This window comes from Martes martes (genome assembly GCF_963455335.1).
Source record: "Martes martes genome assembly, chromosome: 10".
Classification (NCBI taxonomy): domain Eukaryota; kingdom Metazoa; phylum Chordata; class Mammalia; order Carnivora; family Mustelidae; genus Martes; species Martes martes.
The window spans coordinates 53,730,697-53,756,835 of record NC_137898.1 but is presented as its reverse complement, the minus strand read 5'-3'; the positions used below and the strand labels follow the sequence as shown (position 1 = coordinate 53,756,835).

Below are 26,139 nucleotides of genomic sequence, written 5' to 3'. Positions count from 1 at the left end.
TAGGCTACTTAGAATTTCTACCCTTTAATTTCCCCAGCTGTAAAATAGAGATTGGAAATACTTCCTCATAGGGTTATTGTGAAGATTAAATAAGTTAAAACATATGAAGTACTTAGAACTGTGCCAGACACAGAGTAACCACTCAGTAAGTGTTAGTCATTATCATCAGACAGAGGTGGGACTCCCTGGTTGAAGAAGGAAGACTTGCCATATTGCCTTAATTTAGTCTCTATCTCAGGAGACTTTTCTCTTTTAGTATAGGTCCCTGAAAGCAGAGGCCAAGAAAAGAACTTTGGTGCAGATAGCTTATTTGGCAAGCAATTCCAGGAAGTGGTGTAAGGAAGCAGTAAGAGTTAAGGCAAGATGCAACTAAACACCAATGAAGTTTGGATTATTAAAATTGTTACTCTAGGCCATACATTCTCTATGGGGGCCATGTAGATGCCAAAGTTCTTAGAAGAAGAAAGATATCTTAAATATTGCAATGGTTTGTTGGCCCTCTAGAGGGCTGCAGTATATAAACAGATGTACAGTATATCTGTGCTGTTAAACTTTCATGGGAATTGATGATTAAGAAAAAATTCTGGAAGAGCTCCTTAGGGGATATAATAATAATAGTAATAGTAATAATAAAAGCATGACAGTCAATGGAGGACTTAACTCCCATAAGAAGCATACAGAGTGCCTTCCAGAAATATCTGGTACCTTTATTCATCAATTTCGATTGTCCTCTGGTTAAAGACTGCCTCTGGGGCATCAACTTGCCCATACTTCCAACATATTAGGTAGAATGCCAATAGACAAGGCAGGAGGTCCTTAAAGTAGAATGTCAGCAGAGCCAAGCAAGTCAAAATTGTCCACTACTGCTGAAGTGGAGGTCAGAAGTGAGCTGAGATTGGATGTTATGGAACTATAAAATTCACTAATATCTAGTTCAGAAATTCAAGTTCCCGCTTAGTGCCAGCTTTTTGCTGTTGTCGTTGTTGATATAGAACAGGACCCTAGACACTCAAGTATCATTAAGTTACATTTTTGAATGCCACATTTTTTCATGATACTTTTCCTCTTTGTCATGTGAAATATTTCTTCCAGGCCCAGGATTATGATCCATCAGGGAGATTCAAATTAAAACCACATTGAAATACCACCTTACACCAGTTAGAATGGCCAAAATTAGAATCATGGATATATATTTTTCTTTTCTTCCCTTACCCTGTTTGGACTGCTACTTAAGAAGCCTCTTTAAAAAATGCTATGGATCTTTCCACAGTTTCAGGTGGTGGGTATTAGGGAGGGCACAGATTGCATGGAGCACTGGGTGTGGTGAAAAAACAATGAATACTGTTACGCTGAAAATAAATAAAAAATATATATATATACATATATATATAAAAATACAGAAGTATTAAAAAGTGCTTTAATATAATACTACTACTAATACAAAAAATAAATTATGCAGTTCTACTTTCCCCCCCAAAAAAATGCTATGGAAAAAAGCAAGAACTAATAGCTACAATTTACCTGTTGATTCTCTAAACCGTATTTGAACTTCCTACTCTATTATAAACAAATTTGTCATTCACCTCTGTGTTTTGGTTTTGAATTATAAAAACCTAAGTGTTTTTTTTAATTGATTAGACAAGTTCACCTCATTCTCAGACTGCTAATCCAGAATATTTATTTTTATATATTTATTATATTAAAAATATTTATTGAGATGAAAAAATTAAATTGAATCAAAGACAATTCCTTTGATAAAACTTCGTAGTAATTTAGTGATATGTTGACCTCAGGATTATTTGAGAAGCCATATTGAGTGCAATACTCAGCCTACCAAATGGATCAAGGAAAGAAAAATGTGCATAAAAACTATGCATCCTAATGCTAACTGGCACACATACTAGGAAGCATCTGAAGCCAATAGTCCAACAAGGTATACTCGTTCTCATTGTGCTTGTTTATAAAGCTTGCGAAAGTTGAGCATTCAGAATGCATGTGTTTTCTTTCTGATGACAGGTAAACAGCAATAAACATCAATGGGAGAAGGAAACCAAACTTCTGTGGCTGAATTTATCTTGCTGGGACTTTCTCAGGATCCAAAGATCCAGATCTTGCTGTTCTGTGTTTTCCTGACTATTTACCTTCTGTCTATGTTTGGAAACCTGCTCATAATAATCCTTATTCAGACTGACTCTCGACTTCACACTCCCATGTACTTCTTCCTCAAAAACTTGTCCTTTGCTGACCTCTGTTTCTCTACAAGCATTGTTCCTCAGATGTTGGCCCACTTCCTTGTGAAAAGGAAAACCATTTCCTTTGCTGGATGCTCACTACAGATAATTGTCTTCCTTCTCGCAGGGTGTACAGAATGTGCACTTCTGGCAGTGATGTCTTATGACCGCTATGTGGCTGTCTGCAAGCCCCTGCATTATTCCACTGTCATGACCCAGAGAGTTTGTGTCCAGTTGGTCATAGTGTCTTGGATCAGTGGAGCATTTGTATGTTCAGTGGATAGTGCATTTACACTGTGTCTTCCCTACCAGGGACAGAATATAATTAATCATTATTTTTGTGAACCTCCTGCACTCCTGAAGCTGTCTTCAGCAGACACATACAAGGCTGAGATGGCCCTCTTTTCAATGGGTGTGATTATCCTGTTAGCACCTCTCTCCCTCATCCTTGTCTCCTACTGGCATATTATCTCCACAGTGAATCAGATGCAGTCAGGGGAAGGGAAGCTCAAGGTCTTCTCTACCTGTGGCTCCCATCTCACTGTTGTGGTTCTCTACTATGGCTCTGGAATATTTGCCTACATGAGACCCAATTCCAAGACAATGAGTAAAAAGGATCAGGTCATCTCTGTGTTCTATTCAGTTATGACTTCCATGTTGAACCCCATCGTTTACAGCCTGAGGAACGAGGATGTGAAGGGAGCCCTCAGGAACCTGGTTAGAAGATAATCTACCTTCAGAGGTAGTGATTTCTGACATTTTTCTTAAGCACTTGGAAGATTGTGGTTGACAACAATACCTCTACTATTCTCATTCTTTCTTTCCCTAACTTTATATGCCTCAGTTGATTTTCTTCTCCACAAATATTCATTAAATGCCTATTTTTTGCAAGTGCTGTGTCCAGGACATCACAATATGAGTAAACCTTCATGCCTTCCTTAGAAAGTTTCATTACCCCTGGGACAAGAGAGAGCCATGCTCTGTCCTGAGGGGAGTTGCATCTTTTTGTTGTCTTATGCTCTCTTTCTGCAGTTTTTCTGTGAGGGAAATATGTCAAGGGAGAGTAAACTCACGCTTGAAATGTTGGAGCAAGAAAAAATTTTGATTAACCTTCCTGAATATATTGCTAGCATCCTACACCCACTAAATGAGGTAGGGCCCCCAAGCTGTTATACAGTCACCTGTGAGCTTACTGTGGTTCTGCTTCCATATTCATGAATAAGTCAACAGTAACTGGTTAAGAAGCCAGCATTTAGTTCAGACATAAGGGGGTCTTCTGGGATTTATGGAACTCTACCCATAGATGCACTACCTCCAGTTACCTTATTTCCATTTAAAAGTGATGGAACACTAGAGTGTTTCTGTAACTTCCAAGCCCTCACTGCTATGAAACTTTCTAAGGAAGGAATGAAATGAATTTAACTCCACTGCATCATGACCCCTCCTTTCTTCTTTCTCTTTTCTCTCTCCTCCATTTTTTGGTGAATGATTTTATGCATAGCACTGGCAGGTATGAAAGAGTATGTAAATATGTACAGTTGTCTGTATATGTATGTGTGTCTATTGTCTTTGACAAGTAAGCTTGACCATGTAGAATTCTCTACCAATAGTATTGACTCTGATTCTTTCTCCCCTCTTTATTAAGTATTGCTTTATCCCAGGCCAATTTCATGTGTCACCTAATTGCTTTCCATACCCTCCTCATTTTTTTTTAGATTTTTTTTAATTATTAACACATAATGTATTATTTGTTTCAAGGGTACAGGTCTGTGTTTCATCAGTCTTACACAACACACAGTGCTCACCACGACACATACCCTCCCCCAATGTCCATCACCCAGCCACTCCATCTCTCTACCCCATTCTCCCCCAGCAACCCTCAGTTTGTTTCCTGAGATTAAGAATCTCTTATGGTTTGTCTCCCTCTCTGGTTTCATCTTGTTTCATTTTTCCTCTCCTCCCCTATGATCCTCTGCCTTGTTTCTTAAATTCCACATAACAGTGAGATCATACAATAATTATCTCTTTCTGTTTGACTTATTTCGCTTAGCATAATACCCTCTAGTTCCAACCACATTGCTGCAAAGGGCAAGATTTTATTTTCTGATGACTGCATAATATTCCATCACACACACACACACACACACACACACACACACACTCACACTCACAAATAGCACATTTTCTTTATCCATTCATCTGTCGATGGACATCTGAGCTCTTTCCATAGTTTGGCTATTGTGGACCTTTCTGCTGTAAACATTGGGATGCAGGTGCCCCTTCAGATCACTACACATACCCTCCTCATCTTTGTAGCTGTCTGCAATCCCTCATACCAATAAATGTGAGAGTGCTTTCATATTTATCATTCTTTGTTTTGGAGGGAGTAGAGAGGACAGATGAATTAAATGTTTCCTTTTCTGATTGTGAAAGGAATAATGTAAGAAGTGTTAAAAAACAATAAAATCACATATGATTCCCTCTCCAGGAGTAACTCTTACCAAAATTTCAATTTTATTAGTTCATAATTCTCCCTCCCTCTCACCCAACCTCCCTCCCTTTTCTTTCTTTCTTTCTTTCTTTCTTTCTTTCTTTCTTTCTTTCTTTCTTTCTTTCTTTCTTTCTTTCTTTCCTTCCTTCCTTCCTCCCTTCCTCCCTTCCTTCCTTCCTTCCTCCTTCTTTCTTTCCTTTCCTTTCCTCTCCCTCCCTCTCCCTCTCTCTCTCTTTCTTTCTATGTTCTTTCTCAAGAGAGCATGCAGTGGTGGTGAGGTAATAAAAATTAAAATTGCTTCACATATATGAAGAACTTTAATAAGTCTCAGTGCTTTGAATGCGGTTTCTTTTTCCTTATACATTTCACCAAACCCCTGTGAAAAGAATGTGAATACAATTGCTGCTAATCTTCTTCCTGGTGGACATGGATCTTTAGAGAGCTGTCATGACAAGAAGGTTTGAGGACAACAGCATAATATTTTAACCAATTATAGAAACTTTTGTGTTTGTTGATAGGGACAAGAACTCCAAAATGTTATTTTAAGATTTGGTACTGAAAGTAGCTGGTGTGAACAAATACCAGGAATATTTTGGATAGGAAAAATTAATCACTGAATTGGGATGAGACTGGAAAATGGGGGGTGGGTGGAAAGAAGGGAAAGAGAAAGAAAAAAGAGAAAAGAGAAAGTAAAAGATATACATCCAAGATCAAGATATGTGCAGGTTTGGTTTCTCTTGAGTCATCTCTACTTGGTTTGCATATGGCCACCTTCTTTCTGTGTCCTCACAGGGACTTTCTCCCTGTGCATGTATCCCATATATATCTTTGTGTGTCTTTCATTTCCATTTCTTATAAGGACACCACTCAGATTAGACTAGGGACCACCATAATGACCAAATATAACTTAATCACCTCTTTAAAGGCCCCTAGCTCTTTTAGCTGGTTACATGTGACTCCCCCTTAATAGTTTACCCCTCTCTTAGGTCAACAAAACCTACCAGGTGGTTCTGCTGGCCTGAGTCACCTTTACAAAGAGTCTTGGCTAATTCTTTTCCATAGGATTCATATATGACTAATTGGAGACATGCTTGATCCTTTTTTGTTCAATTCTGGGATGTGGAATGCTGTGTCTTCTCTTCAACTAGGAAGACTATGCGAGTCCGTAATTGACCTTTAGATTTTTTTATTTGTGAAGAAGGTGCTTGTTCTAACATTCGTCAAATTCCAGATAAGGCACATGAAGTTTCCCTGGAGTACCTTTTAAGCTGTTTTCACTTAAGGTAAGGGGAAGCACCTTATTTTCTCGTGGAAGAAGGAGTAAAAGGCTACCTTGAAACATATCTTCAGGGTATTCCTCTCCACCACCTTTTGACTATCTCTCTTTTATACTCTAAAAGGGTTTGGGGTTTAAACCTATAAATTCTCTTTTGATCACCTCCATGTAAGTCCTCTCTCATATTTAGAATTTGGAGGTACATGGCAAATACTGTCTTATCTTTGGATTTCAAATAATATTTCTATTCCACTACATTAGTGTAGATGCAATATTTACCTGAAATTCTAGGAAATTCAGTCAAGTAGTACAATTTAAAAATAATATACTATGTTGAGTGAAATAAGTCAAACAGAGAAAGTCAAGTATCATATGGTTTCACTTATTGGTGGAGCATAACAAATAATATAGAGGACAAGGGTAGATGGAGAGGAGAAGGGAGTTGAGGGAAATTGGAAGGGGAGGTGAACCATGAGAGACTATGGACTCTGAAAAACAACCTGAGGGTTTTGAAGGGGCGGGGTGGGAGGGTGGGGGAACCAGGTGGTGGGTATTAGGGAGGGCACAGATTGCATGGAGTACTGGGTGTGGTGAAAAAACAATGAATACTGTTACGCTGAAAATAAATAAAAAATTGGAAAAAAAATAATATACTATGTTATATTTATTTATCCTCCTTTAGAGTCATCAGCCAACCATTTTAAAAATCTCCTCATCATTTTGTACATTCTAGTAAATTTATGACTATACCTCTGAGCACTCCTTTATTTTTTTTAATTGTTTAATAACATATAATGTACTATTAGCCCCAGGGGTACAGGTCTGTGAATTGCCAGGTTTATACACTTCACAGCACTCACCATAGCACATACCTTCCCCAATGTCCATAACCCAACCACCCTCTCCCCACCCCCTTACCCCCCAGCAACCCTCAGTTTGTTTTGTGAGATTAAGAGTCTCTTATGGTTTGTCTCCCTCCCAATTCCATCTTATTTCATTTTTTCCTTCCCTACCCCCTAAAACCCCCACTTTGCCTCTCAACTTCCTCATATCATGAGCATTCCTTTATCTTAAATATTACTGTCTTATAATATAACACTTAGGGCAATGCCCTCCACATAGTCTTTTGACCCTTATCATTTCAGGGCAGCTTGACTTCCAAGAGCCACTATCCACATATTTTGTGTCCAAACTTTCTTTGCCTGATATGATCAGTTTTGCTCACATGCCCAGAAGGCCAGAATGGCCCAGGGAATTAATGCCCCTGCAGCAACCAGAACTTAATTGATGACTGATGAGAGCTGGTGTACAAATACCCCAGGTCCCTCACACCCTAGGTGTGATATGTCTCTGAGATACGTGTTCTACTCTCTTTCTCAGAGTTGCCCAGGAGGATTAAGATCCAGTCGCCCACAGTAACTTACTTAATGATACAACCTTTATTTGCTCTTTTGCTTTTCTGTTCCTCCTCCCCATCCTACTAATTTTTGCTGAAATAACTTCCTAAATAAACTCTTTTTCATTCAAGCCCTTGCTCAGGGTCAACTTCTGAGGGACTCTAAACCAAGACACACTCATTGTTTCTAATTATGTTTCTCTTGCTACAAATTATCTCAGATGCATGCTATCTGCCCAGTTCTTTGATGTTAATTGAAAACTGTGTCCTCTGGGTATCTGAGTGAAGGAGGTAGAAGAGGAGTTAAAAACTGGGAGAATCTCTGACTCGGACTAACTTCTGTACCACTGGATGATATTTTTCCATTTTCTGGTCTGGAGAGTCTATTCTGGAATTAGACAACTCAGTCTAAATTCTTTGGGTATGTCAAATTTTAAATTTGCAGATTTGAAGTAAAACTTGTTTTTTTGTATATATACTCTTTGTTAAATTGTAGGGTTGGTGGACATTTTGTCTAAACCTTGACCTATAACTTTTCTTATCTCTAGTTTACTGACCTGAAGTCAGTTTATAAAATACTTTTATCTTCATGGATATTTTATTTGTTATTTGTTTACCGACTTACTGATTTCCAGACCAAATATTTAATCTAACAACAATTACAGAAGGTAAATGTACTATGGAGATTGTGAAACTGGATTATAGATAATTGTTACTATTTATTGTTATTTTAAATTTTTTAATGTTTATTATTCATGTATAGTTGACATTCAATGTTATTTTAGTTTTGAGTATAAGCTTAGTGATCCTACTATTTTATACATTATTCACTACTCATCACAATGAATAAAGTCACCATCCATTACCATACAATGTTACTAAAATGTTATTGACTATGTCTCCTATGCTATACTTTCCATCTCCCTGACTTGTTTATTTTACAAAGGAAAGTTTGTACTTCTTAACCCCCTTCACTTATTTTCCCATCCCCCAACTCCCTTCTCCTCTGGCAATCATCGTTTGTTTTCTGTATTTATGGGTCTATTTTTTAGTTTGTTTGCTCATCTGTTTTCCTTTTTAGATTCCACAAACAAGTGAAATACAGTATTTGTCTTTCTCTGTCTGACATATTTCACTTAACACAATACCCTCTAGGTCCATCCATTTTGTTGGAAATGACAAGATATCATTCTTTTTTATGACATGTATACATGCCAAATCATTTTTATCCATTCATCTATGGATGGACACTTGGGTTGCTTCCATTATCTTAGCTATTGTATATAATGTTTTAATAAATGATGGAACATATATGTCTTTCCAAGTTAGTGTTTTCATTTATTTGGGTAAATACCCCTACTGGAAATACTGGATCATACGGTATTTCTATTTTTAATTTTTTGAGAAAACACCATACTGTTTTCCAGAGTGGTTGCACCCTTTTACATTCCCGCCAATAGTGTATGAGGGTTCCCTTTTCTCCACATCCTCATGAACACTTGTTATTTCTTATTGTCTTGATATTAGTCATTCTGACTAGTATGAGGTGATATCTTTTTGTGGTTTTGATTTGCATTTCCCTGATAATTTGTAATATTGACCATCTTTTCATGTGCATTGGCTCTATGTCTTTGGAAAAATGTCAGGCAATGCTGGAGTTATCACAATCCTAGATTTCAAGATATACTACAAAGTCATAGTAACATCAGCCGTATGGCTTTGGCACAAAAATAAACATATAGAATAGAGAGCCCGAAAATAAACTCACCTGATTAATCTATGACAAAAGAGGCATGAACATACAATGGGGAAAAGACAGTCTTTTCATTTAATGGTGGTGGGAGAACTGGACAGCTAGATGCAAAAGAATGAAACCAGACCACTTTCTTACACTGAACACAGAAATACATTCAAACGGATTAGGGACCTAAATGTGAGACCTGACCATAAAACTTCTAAAAGAAAAATCAGCCATAGAAATATACTTATGGATATGTCTCCTCAGGGAAGGGAAACAAAAGCAAAAATAAACTATTCAGATTACACCAAAATAAAAAGCTTCTGAACCATAGCAGAAACCACCAACAAAACAAAAGGCAGCCTAGTGAATGGGAGAAGATACCTGTAAATGATATATTCAACAGGGGGGTTAATATCAAAAATATATAAAGAACTTATACAGCTCAATACAAAAAAACCAACAACTTCTGATTAAAAAATGGGCAGAGAACCTGAAAAGACAGTTTCTCATATATATTTTAGTTGGGATTTGAGAGCACCTGTGGTGGACACTTCCATTCATAATAAGCAAACATTGATTGGGTACCAATCCCATGCAGTTACCATGCTAGAAGCTAGAAATGTGATTGGGAACAAAACAGACTTAATTCCTGCCCTTCTGGACTTATATGTTAGTGTAGTATGTTACCAGATTAACCCAGAGATCAGAAGGAAAAAGAAATTATTCATGTTAATATGGAACAGACAAAGCTTAGAAGGAGGAATATGGGAATTTCGTGAGTTTAAAACAAACCAAGTAACATGATATAATAAGTACTATTGGATTTTGCAAAGAGGACTTTGGTGATCTTGAGACAAAGTATGTCAGTTCAGCTCAGGTAGGGTACTTGGCAGGAGGTGATGTAAATGTGCTGAGGAATGTAATGAAGAAGTGAAGTGTGCCACAAAGTGTGCCATGAAGTGAAGTCTGAGGCATAAAAACACCCACACTTAGTGGAGTAGGATCTCTTTCCTTTCAGATTACGCAGAATGGAAAGGATTTTTGTCAACCTGGGTATCAGCTATTGGAAATGTTGACTGGCTCCACCAATGGAAACACTCCAGATCTCCACACCACCCCATACAGGAGAACAGTTAAGGACAACTCCCTAAAGAAGTAATATGCACTAAACTGTTAATAAATGAGAAATACAATTTTATTGGGTTATGCTATTATTCTTTCTGGGTTCTCCGATTAGGTTATGATACTGTTATTTCTGGGTTCTCTGATGTAGCAGGTGGCAAGTGTTATCTTCACATATAATGAATGAGCAGTTGAGAGTAGAAGAAGACCTAGTTATTATAAATGCTTTTTGAAAAAGCTTATGGCAAAAGTGGAGGGGATTTTGAGATATAGTCCATAAAGGAAAGAAAGACCAAATTATTGTTTGTTTGTTTGAACAGGGAAATCTTTATCATATTTGGAAGCTGAATGAAGTTGGAGGGAGAGCTTATAACACAAGAAAAACATGTAAATGACAGAATAAGCAGGACAGGGAATGAACCTGAGGATTTGGAATCTTGGTAATAACTACAAGGCCAACTCCTCCACAGAATACACTCTGGGAGTGTTCTACAGCTGACACAAAACTCACCTTAAGATCTGGGGCAGAGCCTTCACCATGAAACAGACCGTTGCTTCCTGGTCTATCCAGTCAGCAATTTAGAAATGGGCCGTTAGTGCCTCCTGAGGGTAGGATAGACCCCTGGAGCATCTGAGCTCATTTAGTGAGAGAACAGAGCAGAGATGCCAGGCCAGGAAACATACCCAACAGGACTCATTAACATCCTGTTTCCTGGACCAGCATTTCCAGGGGAGGCCCTTTCAGCTGAGGTGAGAAGTCCCTGGGAATGTTAGGCATGGAATAAAGTAGAGAGGGTGGGGTCATGGGATAAGGAGCCAGAACAGCCTCCCCAAGGACAGGGCCCTGGTTCACTGTTCTCCCCAGGGACAGTGAGGCTAGGCATGGCAGGGCTTCCCTTGGGCATCTCTTCCAATATCTACTTCCCCCAGATTCCTGCTGCTTTCCTCTTTGCTCCCAGACCTTAGCAAGAGTAAATGATAGTCTGAGCATCTGGACCCAAGAACTCAGTCTGTCAACTTCTCCAGAGCTCATGCTGGATGGGTTTTTGACCTGGGGACCTGAGTGATAGAAGTGGTGTCTCCTAATTCTCCACAGGTGTCAGAACAGGAAATCCATCTCTGAAGTAAGAGCTTCACAGAAACTACCCAAGACTGTATTAGCCCTCTGTCTCTATTACATCTCCATAGCAGACCTGCGGAGGAATAGAAGGACCAGAAGAATTGGTCATGACATCTATGTTGTTCAGACTCCTCAAACTCTTAACCTGACTTGGCAAAATTTAAACCAGCTGGACACTCTTAGAAAAGCTTACTCTTTCTGCATTTCTACAGGAAAATCCTTGACTCTCAAACAGCCCCCGAGGCAGATTACAAGGTTGGGCAGCTAGTCTTCTCACTATCTGAGGTAAACCCTTTACTCTCTTTCAGGGAAGTGTGCAGCCTCTAGATATGTTGAGTTGAGAAACAGAGCCCAAAGCAGACCCTAAGAGCTTAAACTATACTGTCTTCCAGATTCTCTAGTGCTTTAGGCTCTGTTTCCCATCCTAATGACCTCTATTCCTGGTTTCCTAAACATGAAAAATCCATGAAAATGAAGAAAGAGTCTGTGCCACATCCCAGGTCTGAGTGACCGCTTCCTGGTGGAAGTATCAGTACCTGTCCTTAGAGCCCAGGCTGTGCTGGCCTCTGATATGGGATTTTTGCACCTATCTGGTAATAAATGCCTCTAAATCAAAGGACCATCTAAGAGCCAATGATATGCCTGTCATACGCTCTAAAGCTTTCCAGAACAGGAATTCATCCTGTCTATCCTGTGGCCATTCAATCCAATGTAGACACTCTGGTCCTGCAGGAGGGAGAGTGGGGATCTCAGTCAGGTGTAATAGAGGGCAGATAGGATTATTGAGCCTGATTACAACATACAACACTTGCTCTTTTGTTGCCAGCACCTTTCACCCTTTCTCCTAAACACAAACACTCTGATCTTCCTGGGCAGGGCCTCATTAGTTATCAGATCTTTGAGTTCTCCCAGGCTCCCATGTTTGCATAACCTGTAAAGAGACACCTATGTTGTCATTGATCTTAAAGGTTTAGCTCCTAAAAGTAATACCATGTCAAACACTCCATCCCCCTAGTCTCAGAGAGTATGGAATCCCTTCTCCCTCAAACACATGGAGTGTATGGAGCTGGTCCAGGGAAGTGACTAAGGTGGATGTATTTTAGCTCTTCCTATGAGACTTATATCTATAGCCTTGAATGCTACAAACAAACATGGACATAAGTTATATGGACAATGCAGGGCAAGTGCTTTGTTGATATCACACTTCTGCAACGGCTTTAGAACTTTATTTTCTGAACAGGTTGTTAGGACACTAAGTGGGTATTTAAATCATTAGACAAACAGTTTACTTAAAACATAGGTACAAAAAGAACCAACGGCTTGGGTTCTACGATACTGATTTCTAGAGAGATGATTTAATCATTGTGGAAAGATACATGTCAAAGTTTGATGTCCTGAATAACATTTTTGTGTAGTGATGTCTTAATATTTAGCTACTGTGATGTCTGCTCTCCATTCAGATGGATATTTCATCAAGGTACAATTAAAAGTGTCAGAAACTCAGAGGTTAAGAGGTAAAGTCCATTTCCAGTAGGAAAGACATTGCCTCATTGGATTCATGTTGGCCATCATCAGGAGCCTGAGATGTTACAAACTAGGGACCACCTTAGCAAAAACTCACTGAGAATGTATTTGATTCTAGGAAACTAAAGAAACAACACAGAATGGAGTACTGGAACTCCACCTTGGGCAGTGGCTTTATATTGATGGGGATTCTGAATGACAGTGGGTCTCCTGAACTGCTCTGTGCCACAATCACAGTCCTGTACATGTTGGCCCTGACCAGCAATGGCCTGCTGCTCTTGGTCATTACAGTAGATTCCCGGCTCCACGTGCCCATGTACTTCCTGCTCAGGCAGCTCTCACTCATGGATCTCCTCTTTACATCTGTTGTCACTCCCAAGGCTGTCATGGATTTTCTGCTCAATGAAAACACCATCTCTTTTGGGGGCTGTGCCCTTCAGATGTTTCTGGCATTGATGCTGGGTGGTGCAGAGGATCTGCTACTGGCCTTCATGGCCTATGACAGATATGTGGCCATTTGTCATCCTCTGAACTACATGGTCTTCATGAGACCAAAGGTCTGCTGGTTCATGGTGGCCGCAGCCTGGGTACTGGCATCCCTATGTGCCTTTGTTTATACTGTGTATACCATGCACTATCCCTTCTGCATGTCCCGGAAGATCAGGCACCTGCTCTGTGAGATCCCACCTTTGCTGAAGTTGGCCTGTGCAGATACCTCTAGATATGAACTGTTTGTATATGTGTTGGGTGTAACCTTCCTGATACCACCTCTTTTTACTATCATTTCCTCTTATGCACTAATCCTGTGTACTGTGCTTTGCATGCCTTCAGGTGAGGGGAAGCAGAAAGCCCTAGTCACCTGCTCTTCCCACCTGATGGTGGTTGGGATGTTCTATGGAGCTGCCACATTTATGTATGTCCTGCCCAGTTCACTCCATAGCCCCAAGCAAGACAACATCATCTCTCTTTTCTACACGGTTGTCACTCCAGCCTTGAACCCCCTTATCTACAGCCTGAGGAATAAGGAGGTTACGGGAGCCTTGAAAAGAGTCCTGGGAAAATATATGCTGTGATATACTCCAGCATCTAGGGAGAGCTTATGGCTGTCCCTCAGAGTTCATTTCTCTTCAAAGATTTCTGCTAATGCCCGTGGCGAAAAACACAATAATGCAAAGGGTATCTTCTAATAGTAAAATGAAGGAATATAATTTGACTTGTCTAATCAATTCATATGTCTGTATTTTTACCATTTTATTTTTTGAGGTACAGTTGACAGTGTTACATTAGTTTCAGATATGCAGCATAGTGATTTTACTAGGTCTGTATTTTATGGGATGGTCACCACAAAATGTAGTTACCATCTGTTATTGTACAACACTATTACAGTGTTATGGACTACATGCCCTTTATCACCACTGTACCTTTTATCCCGGTGACTTATTTTTTCTATAACTGAAGCCTGTATCTCTCACTGCTCTTCAGCCATTTTCACCACCCTTCAGCCCCCGCCTCCCCCCAATGCTCTGGTAACCACCAGTTTATTCTCTGTATTTATGGTTTGTTTTTGTTGTCTCTTTATTCTTTTCTTTTGTTTTAAAATTTTGTTTTAAAATTCCACATATAGGTGAAATCATATGGTATTTGTCTTTCTCTGACTTATTTCACTTAGCATTATACCCTCAAGGTCCATTCATATTGCCATAAATGGCAAGATTTCATCTCCTTTTATGGCTGATTAATATTCCACTATATATCTATACACACACACACACACACACACACACACACATATATATGTATATACATATATATGTATATATAAACACACCACAATCAACAGGCACTTGGGTTGCTTTTATTATCTCGGCTATTGTAAATAATGCAGGAATAAACACAAGTACATTTATATCTTTATGAATTAGTGTTTTCATTTTCTTTGGGAAATAATCATTAGTGGAACTACTGAATCATATATTATTTCTGTTTCATTTTTTTGAGGAATCTCCATACTGTTTCCACAGTGGCTGCACCAATTTGCATTCTCACCAACATTGCACAAAGTTTTCTTTTTCTTCACATCTGCACCAACACTTATTTCTTGTCTTTCTGATCCTAGCCATTCTGATGTGTTTAAGGGGATATTTCATTATCAAATGTTCTTTTAAATCTTTTTCCATCAGGTAATTTATAAGAAAAATTATTCACAGTCTATTTAAAATTTGCTGTCTGGGGCGCCTGGGTGGCTCAGTGGGTTAAGCCTCTGCCTTCAGCTCAGGTCATGATCTCAGGATCCTGGGATCAAGCCCCACATCGGGATCTCTGCTCAGCAGGGAGCCTGCTTCCTCTCTTTCTCTCTGCCTAGTTCTCTGCCTACTTGTGATCTCTCTCTCTCTGTCAAATAAATAAATAAAATCTTTAAAAAAATAAAATAAAATTTGCTGTCTGTTTTCACATGTAGCTACTGAGTTAAATGAGCCCAGGTGCTTTTACCAGTTTTGGACTGACAGACATCTAACTGGGGAGTCCATACTAGACCAACATATGAACCAAAAAAAGAAAGTTTCATGTGGGAAGCCTAAGCAAACCCCACATCAGGGGAGCAGACCTTGAGATTTGCACAAATTTTAGACCAACTGACCTTGTTAAGTGATCATGTAGGCAGCCTAATTAACTACTAGTAGTTTATATGCATTTCTGCCATGTTCTCTCCTTTTTCCAAACAGCCTTTATAGAAAACACCTGGAATCTTTGACAGGTGTTATTGTTTGTCTTTTTTTTTAAATTAACATATAATATATTCTTTGTTCCAGGGGTACAGCTCTGTGATTCATCAGTCTTACATAATTCACAGCATTCACCATAGCACATACCAATGTCCATTACCTAGCCACCCCACCCTCTCACCCCCCTCTCCTCCAGCAACCCTCCATTTGTTTCCTGAGATTAAGAGTCTCTTATGGTTTGTCTCCCTCTCTGCTTTCCTTTTGTTTCATTTTTCCCTCCATTCCCCTATGATCCTCTGTCTTCTCTCTCAAATTCCTCACATCAGTGAGATCATATGATAATTGTCCCTCTCTGATTGACTTATTTCACTTAGCACAATACCCTCTAGTTCCATCCACTACATTGCAAATGGCAAGATTTATTTTGTTTGATGGCTGCATAATATTCCATTTTATATACCACATCTTCTTTATCCATTCATCTGTTGATGGACCTCTAGGCTCTTTCCATAGTTTAGCTATTGTGGACATTGCTGCTATAAATATTCTGGTTCAAGTGCCCCTTCAGATCACTACATTGGAATCTTTATGGTAAATACCCAGTAGTTCCATTGCTGTGTCATAGGGTATCTCCATTTTCAACTTTTTGAGGAACCTGCATACTGTTTTCCAGAGTGACTGCACCAGCTTGCATTCTCACCAACAGTGTAGGAGGGTTCCCTTTTGTTTGATGCCTGACAACACCTGTCATTTCCTGACTTGTTAATTTTAGCCATTCTGACTGGTCTGAGGTGGTATCTCACTGTTTTTTTTTTTATTAAATTTTTAAATTTTTTTATAAACATATGTATTTTAGCCCCAGGGGTATAGGTCTGTGAATCACCAGGTTTACACACTTCACAGCACTCACCATAGCACATACGCTCCCCAATGTCCATAACCCCACCACCCTCTCCTGACCTTCCTCCCCCCAGCAATCCTCAGTGCATTTTGTGATTAAGAGTCTCTTATGGTTTGTCTCCCTCCAAATCCCATCTTGTTTCATTTATTATTTTCCTTCCCTCAACACCCCCTACGTTGCATCTCCACTTCCTCATATCAGGGAGATCATATGATAGTTGACTTATTTCACTAAACATAATACCCTCTAGTTTCATCCATGTCATCACAAACGGCAAGATTTCATTTCTTTCGATGGCTGCATAGTATTCCATTGTATATATATACCACTCTTCTTTATCCATTCATCTGTTGATGGACATCTTGGTTCTTTCCATAGTTTGGCTATTGTGGACATTGCTGCTATAAACATTTGGGTGCACCTGCCCCTTCAGATCCCTATGTTTGTATCTTTAGGGAAAATACCCAGTAGTGCCATTGCTGGGTCATAGGGTAGCTCTTTTTTCAACTTTTTGAGGAACCTCCATGCTGTTTTCCAGAGTGGTTGCACCAGCTTGCATTCCCACCAACAGTGTAGGAGGGTTCCCCTTTCTCCGCATCCTCGCCAGCATCTGTCATTTCCTGACTTGTTAATTTTAGCCATTCTGACCGGTGTGAGGTGGTATCTCATTGTGGTTTTGATTTGTATTTCCCTGATGCCAAGTGATGTGGAGCACTTTTTCATGTGTCTGTTTGCCATCTGGATGTCTTCTTTGCAGAAATGTCTGTTCATGTCCTCTGCCCATTTCTTGATTGGATTATTTGTTCTTTGGGTGTTGAGTTTGAACAGTTCTTTATATATTTTGGATACTAGCCCTTTATCTGATATGTCGTTTGCAAATATCTTCTCTCATTCCATCAGTTGTCTTTTGGTTTTGTTAACTGTTTCCTTTGCTGTGCAAAAGCTTTTGATCTTGATGAAATCCCAATAGTTCATTTTTGCCCTTGCTTCCCTTGCATTTGGTGATGTTCCTCACTGGGTTTTGATTTGTATTTCTCTGATACCGAGTGATGTGGAGCACTTTTTCATGTGTCTGTTGGCCATCTGGATGTCTTCTTTGCAGAAATGTCTGTTCATGTCTTCTACCCATTTCTACCCATTTCTTGATTGGGTTAATTGGCCTTTGGGTGTTGAGTTTGATCAGTTCTTTATAGATTTTGGATACTAGCCCTTTATCTGATATGTCATTTGCAAATATCTTCTCCCATTCTGTCAGTTGTCTTTTGTTTTCATTGACTGTTTCCTTTGCTGTGCAAAAGTTTTTGATCTTGATGAAGTCCTAATAGTTCATTTGCCTTTGGTGATGTTTCTAGGAAGAAGTTGCTGTGGCTGAGGTGGAAAAGGTTGCTGCCTGTGTTCTCCTCAAGGATTTCGATGGATTCCTGCATCACATTGAGGTCTTTCATCCATTTTGCGTCTATTTTTGTGTGTGGCATAAGGAAATGGTCCAGTTTCATTCTTCTGCATGTGGCTGTCCAATTTTCCCAACACCATTTGTTGAAGAGGCTGTCTTTTTTCCATTGGACATTCTTTCCTGCTTTGTCAAATATTAGTTGACCATAGACTTGAGGGTTTATTTCTGGGCTCTCTATTCTGTTCCACTGATCTATGTGTCTGTTTCTGTGCCAGTACCATATTGTCTTGATGACAGCTTTGTAATAGAGCTTGAAGTCTGGAATTGTGATGCTGCCAACTTTGGCTTTCTTTTTTGACATTCCTCTGGCTCTTCGTGATCTTTTCTGGTTCCATATAAATCTTAGGATTATTTGTTCCATTTTGTTGAAAAAAGTTGATGGTATTTTGATGGGGATTGCATTAAATGTGTAGATTGCTCTAGGTAGCATAAACTTTTCACAATATTTGTTCTCTGATCCATGAACATGGAATGTTTTTCCATTTTTTGTGTCTTCCTCAATTTTGTTCATGAGTACTCTATAGTTTTCTGAGTACAGATTCTTTGCTCCTTTGGTTAGATTTATTTCAGGTATCTTATGATTTTGGGTGCAATTGTAAATGGGATCAACTCCTTAATTTCTCTTTCTTCTGTCTTGTTGTTGGTGTATAGAAATGCAACTGATTTCTGTGCATTGATTTTATATCCTGACAATTTTGAATTCCTGTATGAGTTCTAGTAATTTTGGAGTGGAGTCTTTAGGGTTTTCCACATATAGTATCATATCATCTTCAAAGAGTGAGAGTTTGACTTCTTTGCTAATTCAGATGGCGGGCATGCATTTTATTGAGTTAATATATTCACGTAAAATAAAGCTTTTTTTCACTTATTAAATACATAGTGAATTTCCCCCCTACATTATATGACAGCTATGTAGGGCAGTGACAAAGAGAGTCTGGGGTCACTTGTCAGAGTTCTGAGGTTTGAATTCAACATCCCCACTTACTTATATAACTTTGAGCATGTTTCATTTTTACCTTTTTTATTTTATATTGTTAGCCCCAGGGATACAGGTCTGTGAATCATCAGGCTTACACATATCACAGCACTCACCATAGCACATACCCTCCCCAAAGTCCATAACCCAAGCACCCTCTCCCTACCCTCCTCCCCCCAGCAACCCTCAGTTTGTTTTGTGAGATTGAGTACTTTATAATTTGTCTCCCTCCTGATCCCGTCTTGTTTCAATTTTTCCTTTCCTACACCCCACTTTGCTTCTCAAATTCCTTATATCAGGGAGATCATATGATAATTGGCTTTCTCCGATTGATTTATTTCTTTGACCATGTTTCTTAACCTCTCTGTACCTGTTTGCACACCTCTAAACTGTAAACTGGCAGTAATAGTTACATGGACGGGACTGGAAGAGATTATGCTGAGTGAAATAAGTCAAGCAGGGCGAGTCAATTATCATATGGTTTCACTTATTTTTGGAGCATAACAAATAACATGGAGGACATGGGGAGATGGAGAGGAGAAGGGAGTTGAGGGAAATTGGAGGGGTACTTAAAACATGAGAGACAATGGACTCTGAAAAACAATCTGAGGGTTTTGAAGTGGCGGGGGAGGGATTGGGGGATCTTGGTGGTGGGTATTATGGAGGGCACGTATTGCATGGCGCACTGGGTGTGATGCATAAACAATGAATTCTGGTACACTGAAAAGAAATTGAAAAAATAAAAAATTAAAAAGAAAATAGATTACTCCATAATCTTTGTGAGGATTAAATAAATTAGCAAATATAAATGTAAGGCATTTAGAATAGCACCTGGCATTTAATGAGTATTTAATAAATCTTAATTCTTATGTGAATAAATAGTCTTGAAGATATTTTTATGTAATGACATTATATCACATGGATGCTTTGTAATAGAATTGGCTATTTCATCACTGTTATACATTTAGTGGGTGTGTGTGCGTGTGTGTGTGTTTCTAAAAAGAACAATATTGGGGCTCCCGGGTGGCTTAGTCACTAGGTGTCTACCTTCATCTCAGGTCATGATTCCAGGGTTCTGGGATTGAGCACCACATCAGCTCCCTGCTCAGCGGGAAGCCTGCTTCTCCCTCTCCCACTCCCCAGATTGTATTCCCTCTGTCTCTGTCTCTGTCTCTGTCTCTCTGTCAAATAAATAAACAAAATCTTAAAAAAAATAAAATAAAAATAGCAATGCTGACCTTTGGGTATATGACTGATTTTTTCTTTTAGAATAAATTCTTGTGAGTGGAACTACTAAAACCGAAGTCAAAAACCTATTTAAGGTTCTTGATATAAAAAGATGAACTGATTTTTATGTGTTAAACATTTTGCATTTTACCAGCAACATATAATTGTACTCAATCCATTGTCTTTTTGCATATTAAGTTTAATATGTAAACAGCTTTTACTAATTTATTAAGTGTAACATTTAAATATATTTAATTTGCATAATTAATTTATATTTTTCTTTTTGAGTTGTTGTAATTCTTTACAGATTAGGAACATTGATACTTTGTTATACTTGTGCTAATAACTTTGTGAATTTTTATTTTTTAATATCTCTATTCTAAAATCCATGGTAAGGATTTTTAGACAGAGAAGTACTGAAAATATTTATGTAGTGAAATCTATCCATCTTTTCTTTTCTGTTTTCTTTCAATGATTTTACTGCTAGGATATAATTTTCTACTTTCTCTTTAGGTAACTATATATATATATATATATATATACACACACACACACATATATATATACACACATACATATATTTATATGTATATATTTATATGTATATATTTCCTTCCTAATTTTATAATTTGGATTTAACTTTTAGAATAAATTTCTAATTTATCTTTAAATGGTGAAGTTTTAACTTTTTTTCAAAGTTGCCACCTTCTTAGATATATTTTAAAAGAATTCTTCTCGATTAATTTCTTCTATTTTTAAAATCATATATTATGTCTCATTAATGTGGTATTAAGCTACATTTCTTGGCTATCTGTTCAGTTCTAGCTTCTTTCTCTCCTTACTCTTTCTGAAGATATTTGATTCTGTCATCTACACCTTCAAAACCCACTGGTAATTTGATCATGAGTGTATTCAACTGGTAAAGTAATTTTTAGTTTAGGTATTTTTTGCAATCCTCAGCCATGCCTTCCAGAATACAGTATACTGCAGCACCTTTTGAACCCAGTCTTGTTTCCTTTCTGAAAATGACTATTTCACACCTTCAGTTTCAGCTGACAACCTTACCCCATATGTACTTCACTTGCAACGGAAAGTGAAGTATGTGGTAAGAAGAGCAAGGGAGGTGAGAAATGGTAGCCCCTTATGTTCCCCTCTTCAAACCTCCCACCCACCTGTATTAACCTGCACTTTCATTCAGATTTTCTCCCTGTACAACTGTCTATTAAAGGCTGACCCCTTCACTTGTACTCTGAATCCTGGTCTCACTCATCTACCAAAGATTTTGCTCCTGCAGAATCTCTTTAATCTGAAACCATTTCCCTCTTCTCTTCTGGGTGATAACCAGAAGGATACAAATATGCTCTGATTATCCCAACATAAGGAACCCTCTACATGGCTCCATATCCCTTTCAGTTAATGACCCATTTTTTTAAGCTTCTCTTCAGGGAAAAAAAAAAAAGAATCATAAAAGGTGTGTCTATGCCCACTTCCTCTTCTGCTGACTTTCTGTTCACATATTAGCCCATTTCCAATCAAGCTCTGATTTCTTCCCATGGACCTGTTCTTTGTCAGAGTCATTATTGTTGTTTCAAATAAAGTGGTCATTTCTTTCTTTTCTTTAAAAAAAAAAAAGATTTATTTGTTTATTTTAGAGAGTGAGAGAGTGCAAGTTGGGGGGGGGGAGGAGAAGAGGCAGGGGGAGATAACTTCAGGCAGACTCCCTACTGAGCACAGAACCCAACACACAGGGCTCAATCCCAGGACCCTGAGATCACAATCTGAGCTGAAATCAAGAGTGGGGGGCTTAACTGAATGAGCCACCCAGGCAAATCTAAAGTGGTTATTTCTATATCTTCCTCCTTGACCTTTCAGCAACTTAGACACAGTTGACTATTCCTTCTTCTTGAAACTGTTTCTTCTCTTGGCTTTAAGATTCCACACACACTTGGTTTTCCTCCTTCTTCCCTTAGTTCTCTGCACCTATTGAATTCCCTTGTCTTTCTGAATTTAGAACTTCCCCTTGGTAAAAACATGGACCTCTTTTTCTTCTCATTCAATAATCTTTTCCTGAGTAATTAATCTATTTGCATAGGTTTAAATACCATCTACACACTGTTGATGGCCAAAGACTTGACTACTTCCATAAACCACAGGCTCATATATCTAATTGCCCACTTGCCATGTCTAATAGAAATTTCAAACTTAATCTAAAACATAACTCTAGATACATTCTCCTGCCAGCCTGTTCTTCCTTCATTCTTTTTTATCTAAATCAATATGCACCACCCACACAGCTGATCAAACTAAAACTTTATATACATTGTTTTTGTTTTTGTTTTTTGCCTTACTGCCCTGATAGGTAAATGAATCCTCTTGGCTTCACCTATACAGTATATTCCAAATATACACACTTCTTTTAGTGCCCCCTACAAGTATCTTAGTCCAAGTCGACATAATCTGCGGCCTGTTGCTCTACAATAGCTTCCTAATAGGTCTTTCCCTTTTCACTTTTGTCCCACAATAGTCTGATTCTCCCCAATATATGGATTGACCTTCATAAATACAAATCAGTTTATGTCACATTTTTTAAAATTTAAATTCAATTAGCCAACATATAGGACATCATTAGTTTCAGATGTAGAGTTCAGTTATTCATCAGTTGCATATAACACCCAGTACTCATCACATCATGTGCTCTCCTTAATGCCCATCACCAAATTACCACATCCTCTCTCTCACCTCCCCTCTAGCAGCCCTCAGTTTGTTTCCTATAGTTAAGAGTCTCTCTTGGTTTGTCTCCCTCTCTAATGTCTTTCATTTTTTGTCACTTTTTGACGAGGGTGCACATGATCTTGGCCCTGCCTACCTTTCAGTCCGTACTTAAAACTGTGCTCTCTTATAGTCACTTTAATCTAACTCCATTGACCTCTTGCTTTCCATCACATGATTCAAAATTGTTTCTGCTTTAGGACAAATTAATATCTATTCTCCTTCCCTGTGATATTTTATCATCAAATCTTCTTGGCTTATTAAAGTCCCATTTTAAAAATGTTAACTTCTCAAAGAGATTAGCAATCTACATGGCATGTACTCAAATCAAAAGGCACTACCACACCCAGTTTTATTGTCTTCATTGCACTTATCATTATGTGAAACTTTCTTACTTACACTTTAGTTTACTTGTTACTCTCTCTCTCCACTTTTCAAAATGAAAACTTCATGAGAGCATGGACTATGCAGTGTGTGTGTGTCATAACTCTTTCTCCATAAAATCTAGTAATATATAAAATGCAATCTCTACAATGCAATATGAAAAAATATATGCATGTGTATATCTTTACTGAAGAACTGGAGGAATATGTCATGTTCCCAGATGAAAAGGCTTAACATTTTTGTTTAAATATGTTTTTTGCTAAATAATTTATGAATTTAGTGTAATAAGCATTAAACTTCTAATGGCATTTTAAAAAGTGGATTTTGGGCGCCTGGGTGGCTCAGTGGGTTAAGCCGCTGCCTTCGGCTCAGGTCATGATCTCAGAGTCCTGGGATCAAGTCCCGCATTGGGCTCTCTGCTCGGCAGGGAGCCTGCTTCCCTCTCTCTCTCTCTGCCTCTGCCTGCCTCTGTCTACTGGGATCTCTCTCTGTCAAATAAATAATAATAAATAAAATCTTTTTAAAAAAAAAGTGGATTTTGACAAGCTAAGAAGCAGAAAGTTCATGAACTATCACAAAATTGTGAAATAGCAGAAAAATAAGAGTTCTATATTGCAGCTAAATCTGTAGTAATTGAAATACAGCAAAACAAGTGCAGTAATTGACAAATATGCCAATATGCATATTGAAATTTAGTATATAATATGGCAGCATTTGAAATTAATGAGGGAAAGAGTGACTTACCATGGTATTAGAACAAATAGCTAAATATTTAGGAAAAAAGTACCATATTAACTCACATAAGTTCTCATAAAATAAATTCCAGATATTTTAAAGATCTAATGGTTAAAAACAAAATCCTGTGTCAGACTGCCCATTCCAGATTCATGTCCTACTTGTTTCCCAGCATTTATGTGGGGCCATATTAGTGAGTTTCAGTGAATGGAATGTGAGCAGATGTGCCATCCTCCTTCTAAGTTACAAAACTTACCGGTGAACAACTTTTTTATCTACGTCTTTATGGATAGTGACATGCAGGATGACCTAGAATGCCCCAGATTAAAGAGCTCTTTCAGCTTGGGTCCACACACCTGTCACTTCACCTCTCAATTAGAATTTATGCAAGTGACTTAAGTCAATCAGAGGAATACAGTTATCATATGGTTTTACTCATATGTGGAATATAAGAAATAGTGCAGAGGATCATAGGGGAAGGGAGGGAAAACTGAATGGAAGAAATAAGAGAGGGAGACAAACCATGAGAGACTCTTGACCCTGAGAAACAAATTGAGAGTTGCTGGAGGGGAGATGGGTAGGGGGATGGGGTAACTGGGTGATGGGCATTAAGGAGGGCACATGATGTGATAAGCACTGAGTGTTATGCAACTGATGAATTGTTGAAAACTACATCGGAAACTAATTGTATTTAAATTAAAAAAATTATGTAAGTGAGAAGTAAACTTCTACCCATTAAGCCACTGAAATTTGGTATTTATCTGTTAAAGCAGGGTTCAGCAAACATGTCTGTGGGGCAGTATCCAAACAGCCTGGTTTTACAAATAGAGTTTTATTGTAACACATTCATTTTTTGTATTAGCCATGACTGTTTTCCTGCTACAATGGTAGAGTTGAGTAGTTATGATAGGAACAGTATGGGCTATAAAACCTAAAGTACTTATTATCTGACCCTTTATAGAAAAAGTTTGCTGATCCTTATGTCAGAGTAACTAGTGTCACCTTACATAAAGGAGAACTAGAACTAGAGCATAACAAAGGAGACCTATTTTTATTACTTTAGGGATGAAGAAAGGCTCTCTTATAAAAACGGAAATCTATGTGCTCCTCTCCCTTATTCTTATTCGCTACCTTCTTACCTTTTACATCCTACCACAGATTTACCTGATTAACTCTTTCATCCTTCAGTTTTCAACTCAAAAATCACCTCTTCAGGAATTATTCTGTATGCTTTTTAAAAGTCTGTAACTATATGCCAATTCAATAACTTTTTATCAAAATATACAAGTCTGAGACATTTGAGAAATCTTTCCTGGAAGGCCTCTCCTCTTGCCCCCTCTGACAACACATTTATTTAGCTTCTCTTTCTATTTCTCTGATTCTTGATCCTCTGGACCTGATTTGCTACTCTTCATCCACCTTGAAACATTGATAACTCCAAGATTCCATCTTGGATTCTTTCCTGCTGTCTCTGACACCATGTCTCCTCCAGGACTGCACTTCAGAATTATCTTGGGATATTTTTGCAAGATGTAAGTATTGCTAAAACCCTTGGGTGTGTCAAAACTTGCATTTATATGAAGTAAATTTCTAAATCTATTTCTCCAGCCCATATCTCTCTCTCTATCTAAACTCCAACTTTATTAATTCATTTAAAATTATATTTCTTGAGTAATAGCAATGACTGGGCATTTTTCTACAAGTATAACACAGGATCAACAAATCAGTCACAGTCTTTATTGCCATGGAATTTACATGGTAATGGTGGAATCAGACATTAAGCAAAATAATCACGCAATTCTTTTAAATAAAAGCCATTCCATTGCCTAAAAAGCAGCATACAATTTTATTGTGCTGAAGAATCACATGGGGCTTGTTACAGATGGAGATTCCTGAGATTGACTAACCTACCCAATCCTATACTGAGAAATATTTTCAACTATCAACCCAGGGATGGCTTCAAATCATAATACAAAACAGTGGTCTATATTATAAATGCCCTACTAAGGCATAAAACAGGTGTTCCTGCCCTCCATTTCTTAACTTTTCCTCATTTTTCATTGCCGTCCC

At 38.2% G+C, this 26,139-nt stretch overlaps 1 protein-coding gene across 1 annotated transcript; it reads left to right on the top strand.

The window, feature by feature from the left end:
* Nucleotides 1-2,036: 2,036 nt before the first annotated feature.
* On the top strand, nt 2,037-13,974 carry LOC308350826 (uncharacterized protein; the record flags this gene model as incomplete). Its single annotated transcript, XM_080816303.1, has 5 exons — nt 2,037-2,948; nt 3,264-3,383; nt 10,154-10,290; nt 11,354-11,632; nt 13,020-13,974. The coding sequence occupies 5 exons, from the start codon at nt 2,037-2,039 to the stop codon at nt 13,972-13,974; spliced, it is 2,403 nt and encodes an 800-aa protein (XP_080672429.1).
* Nucleotides 13,975-26,139: the final 12,165 nt, after the last annotated feature.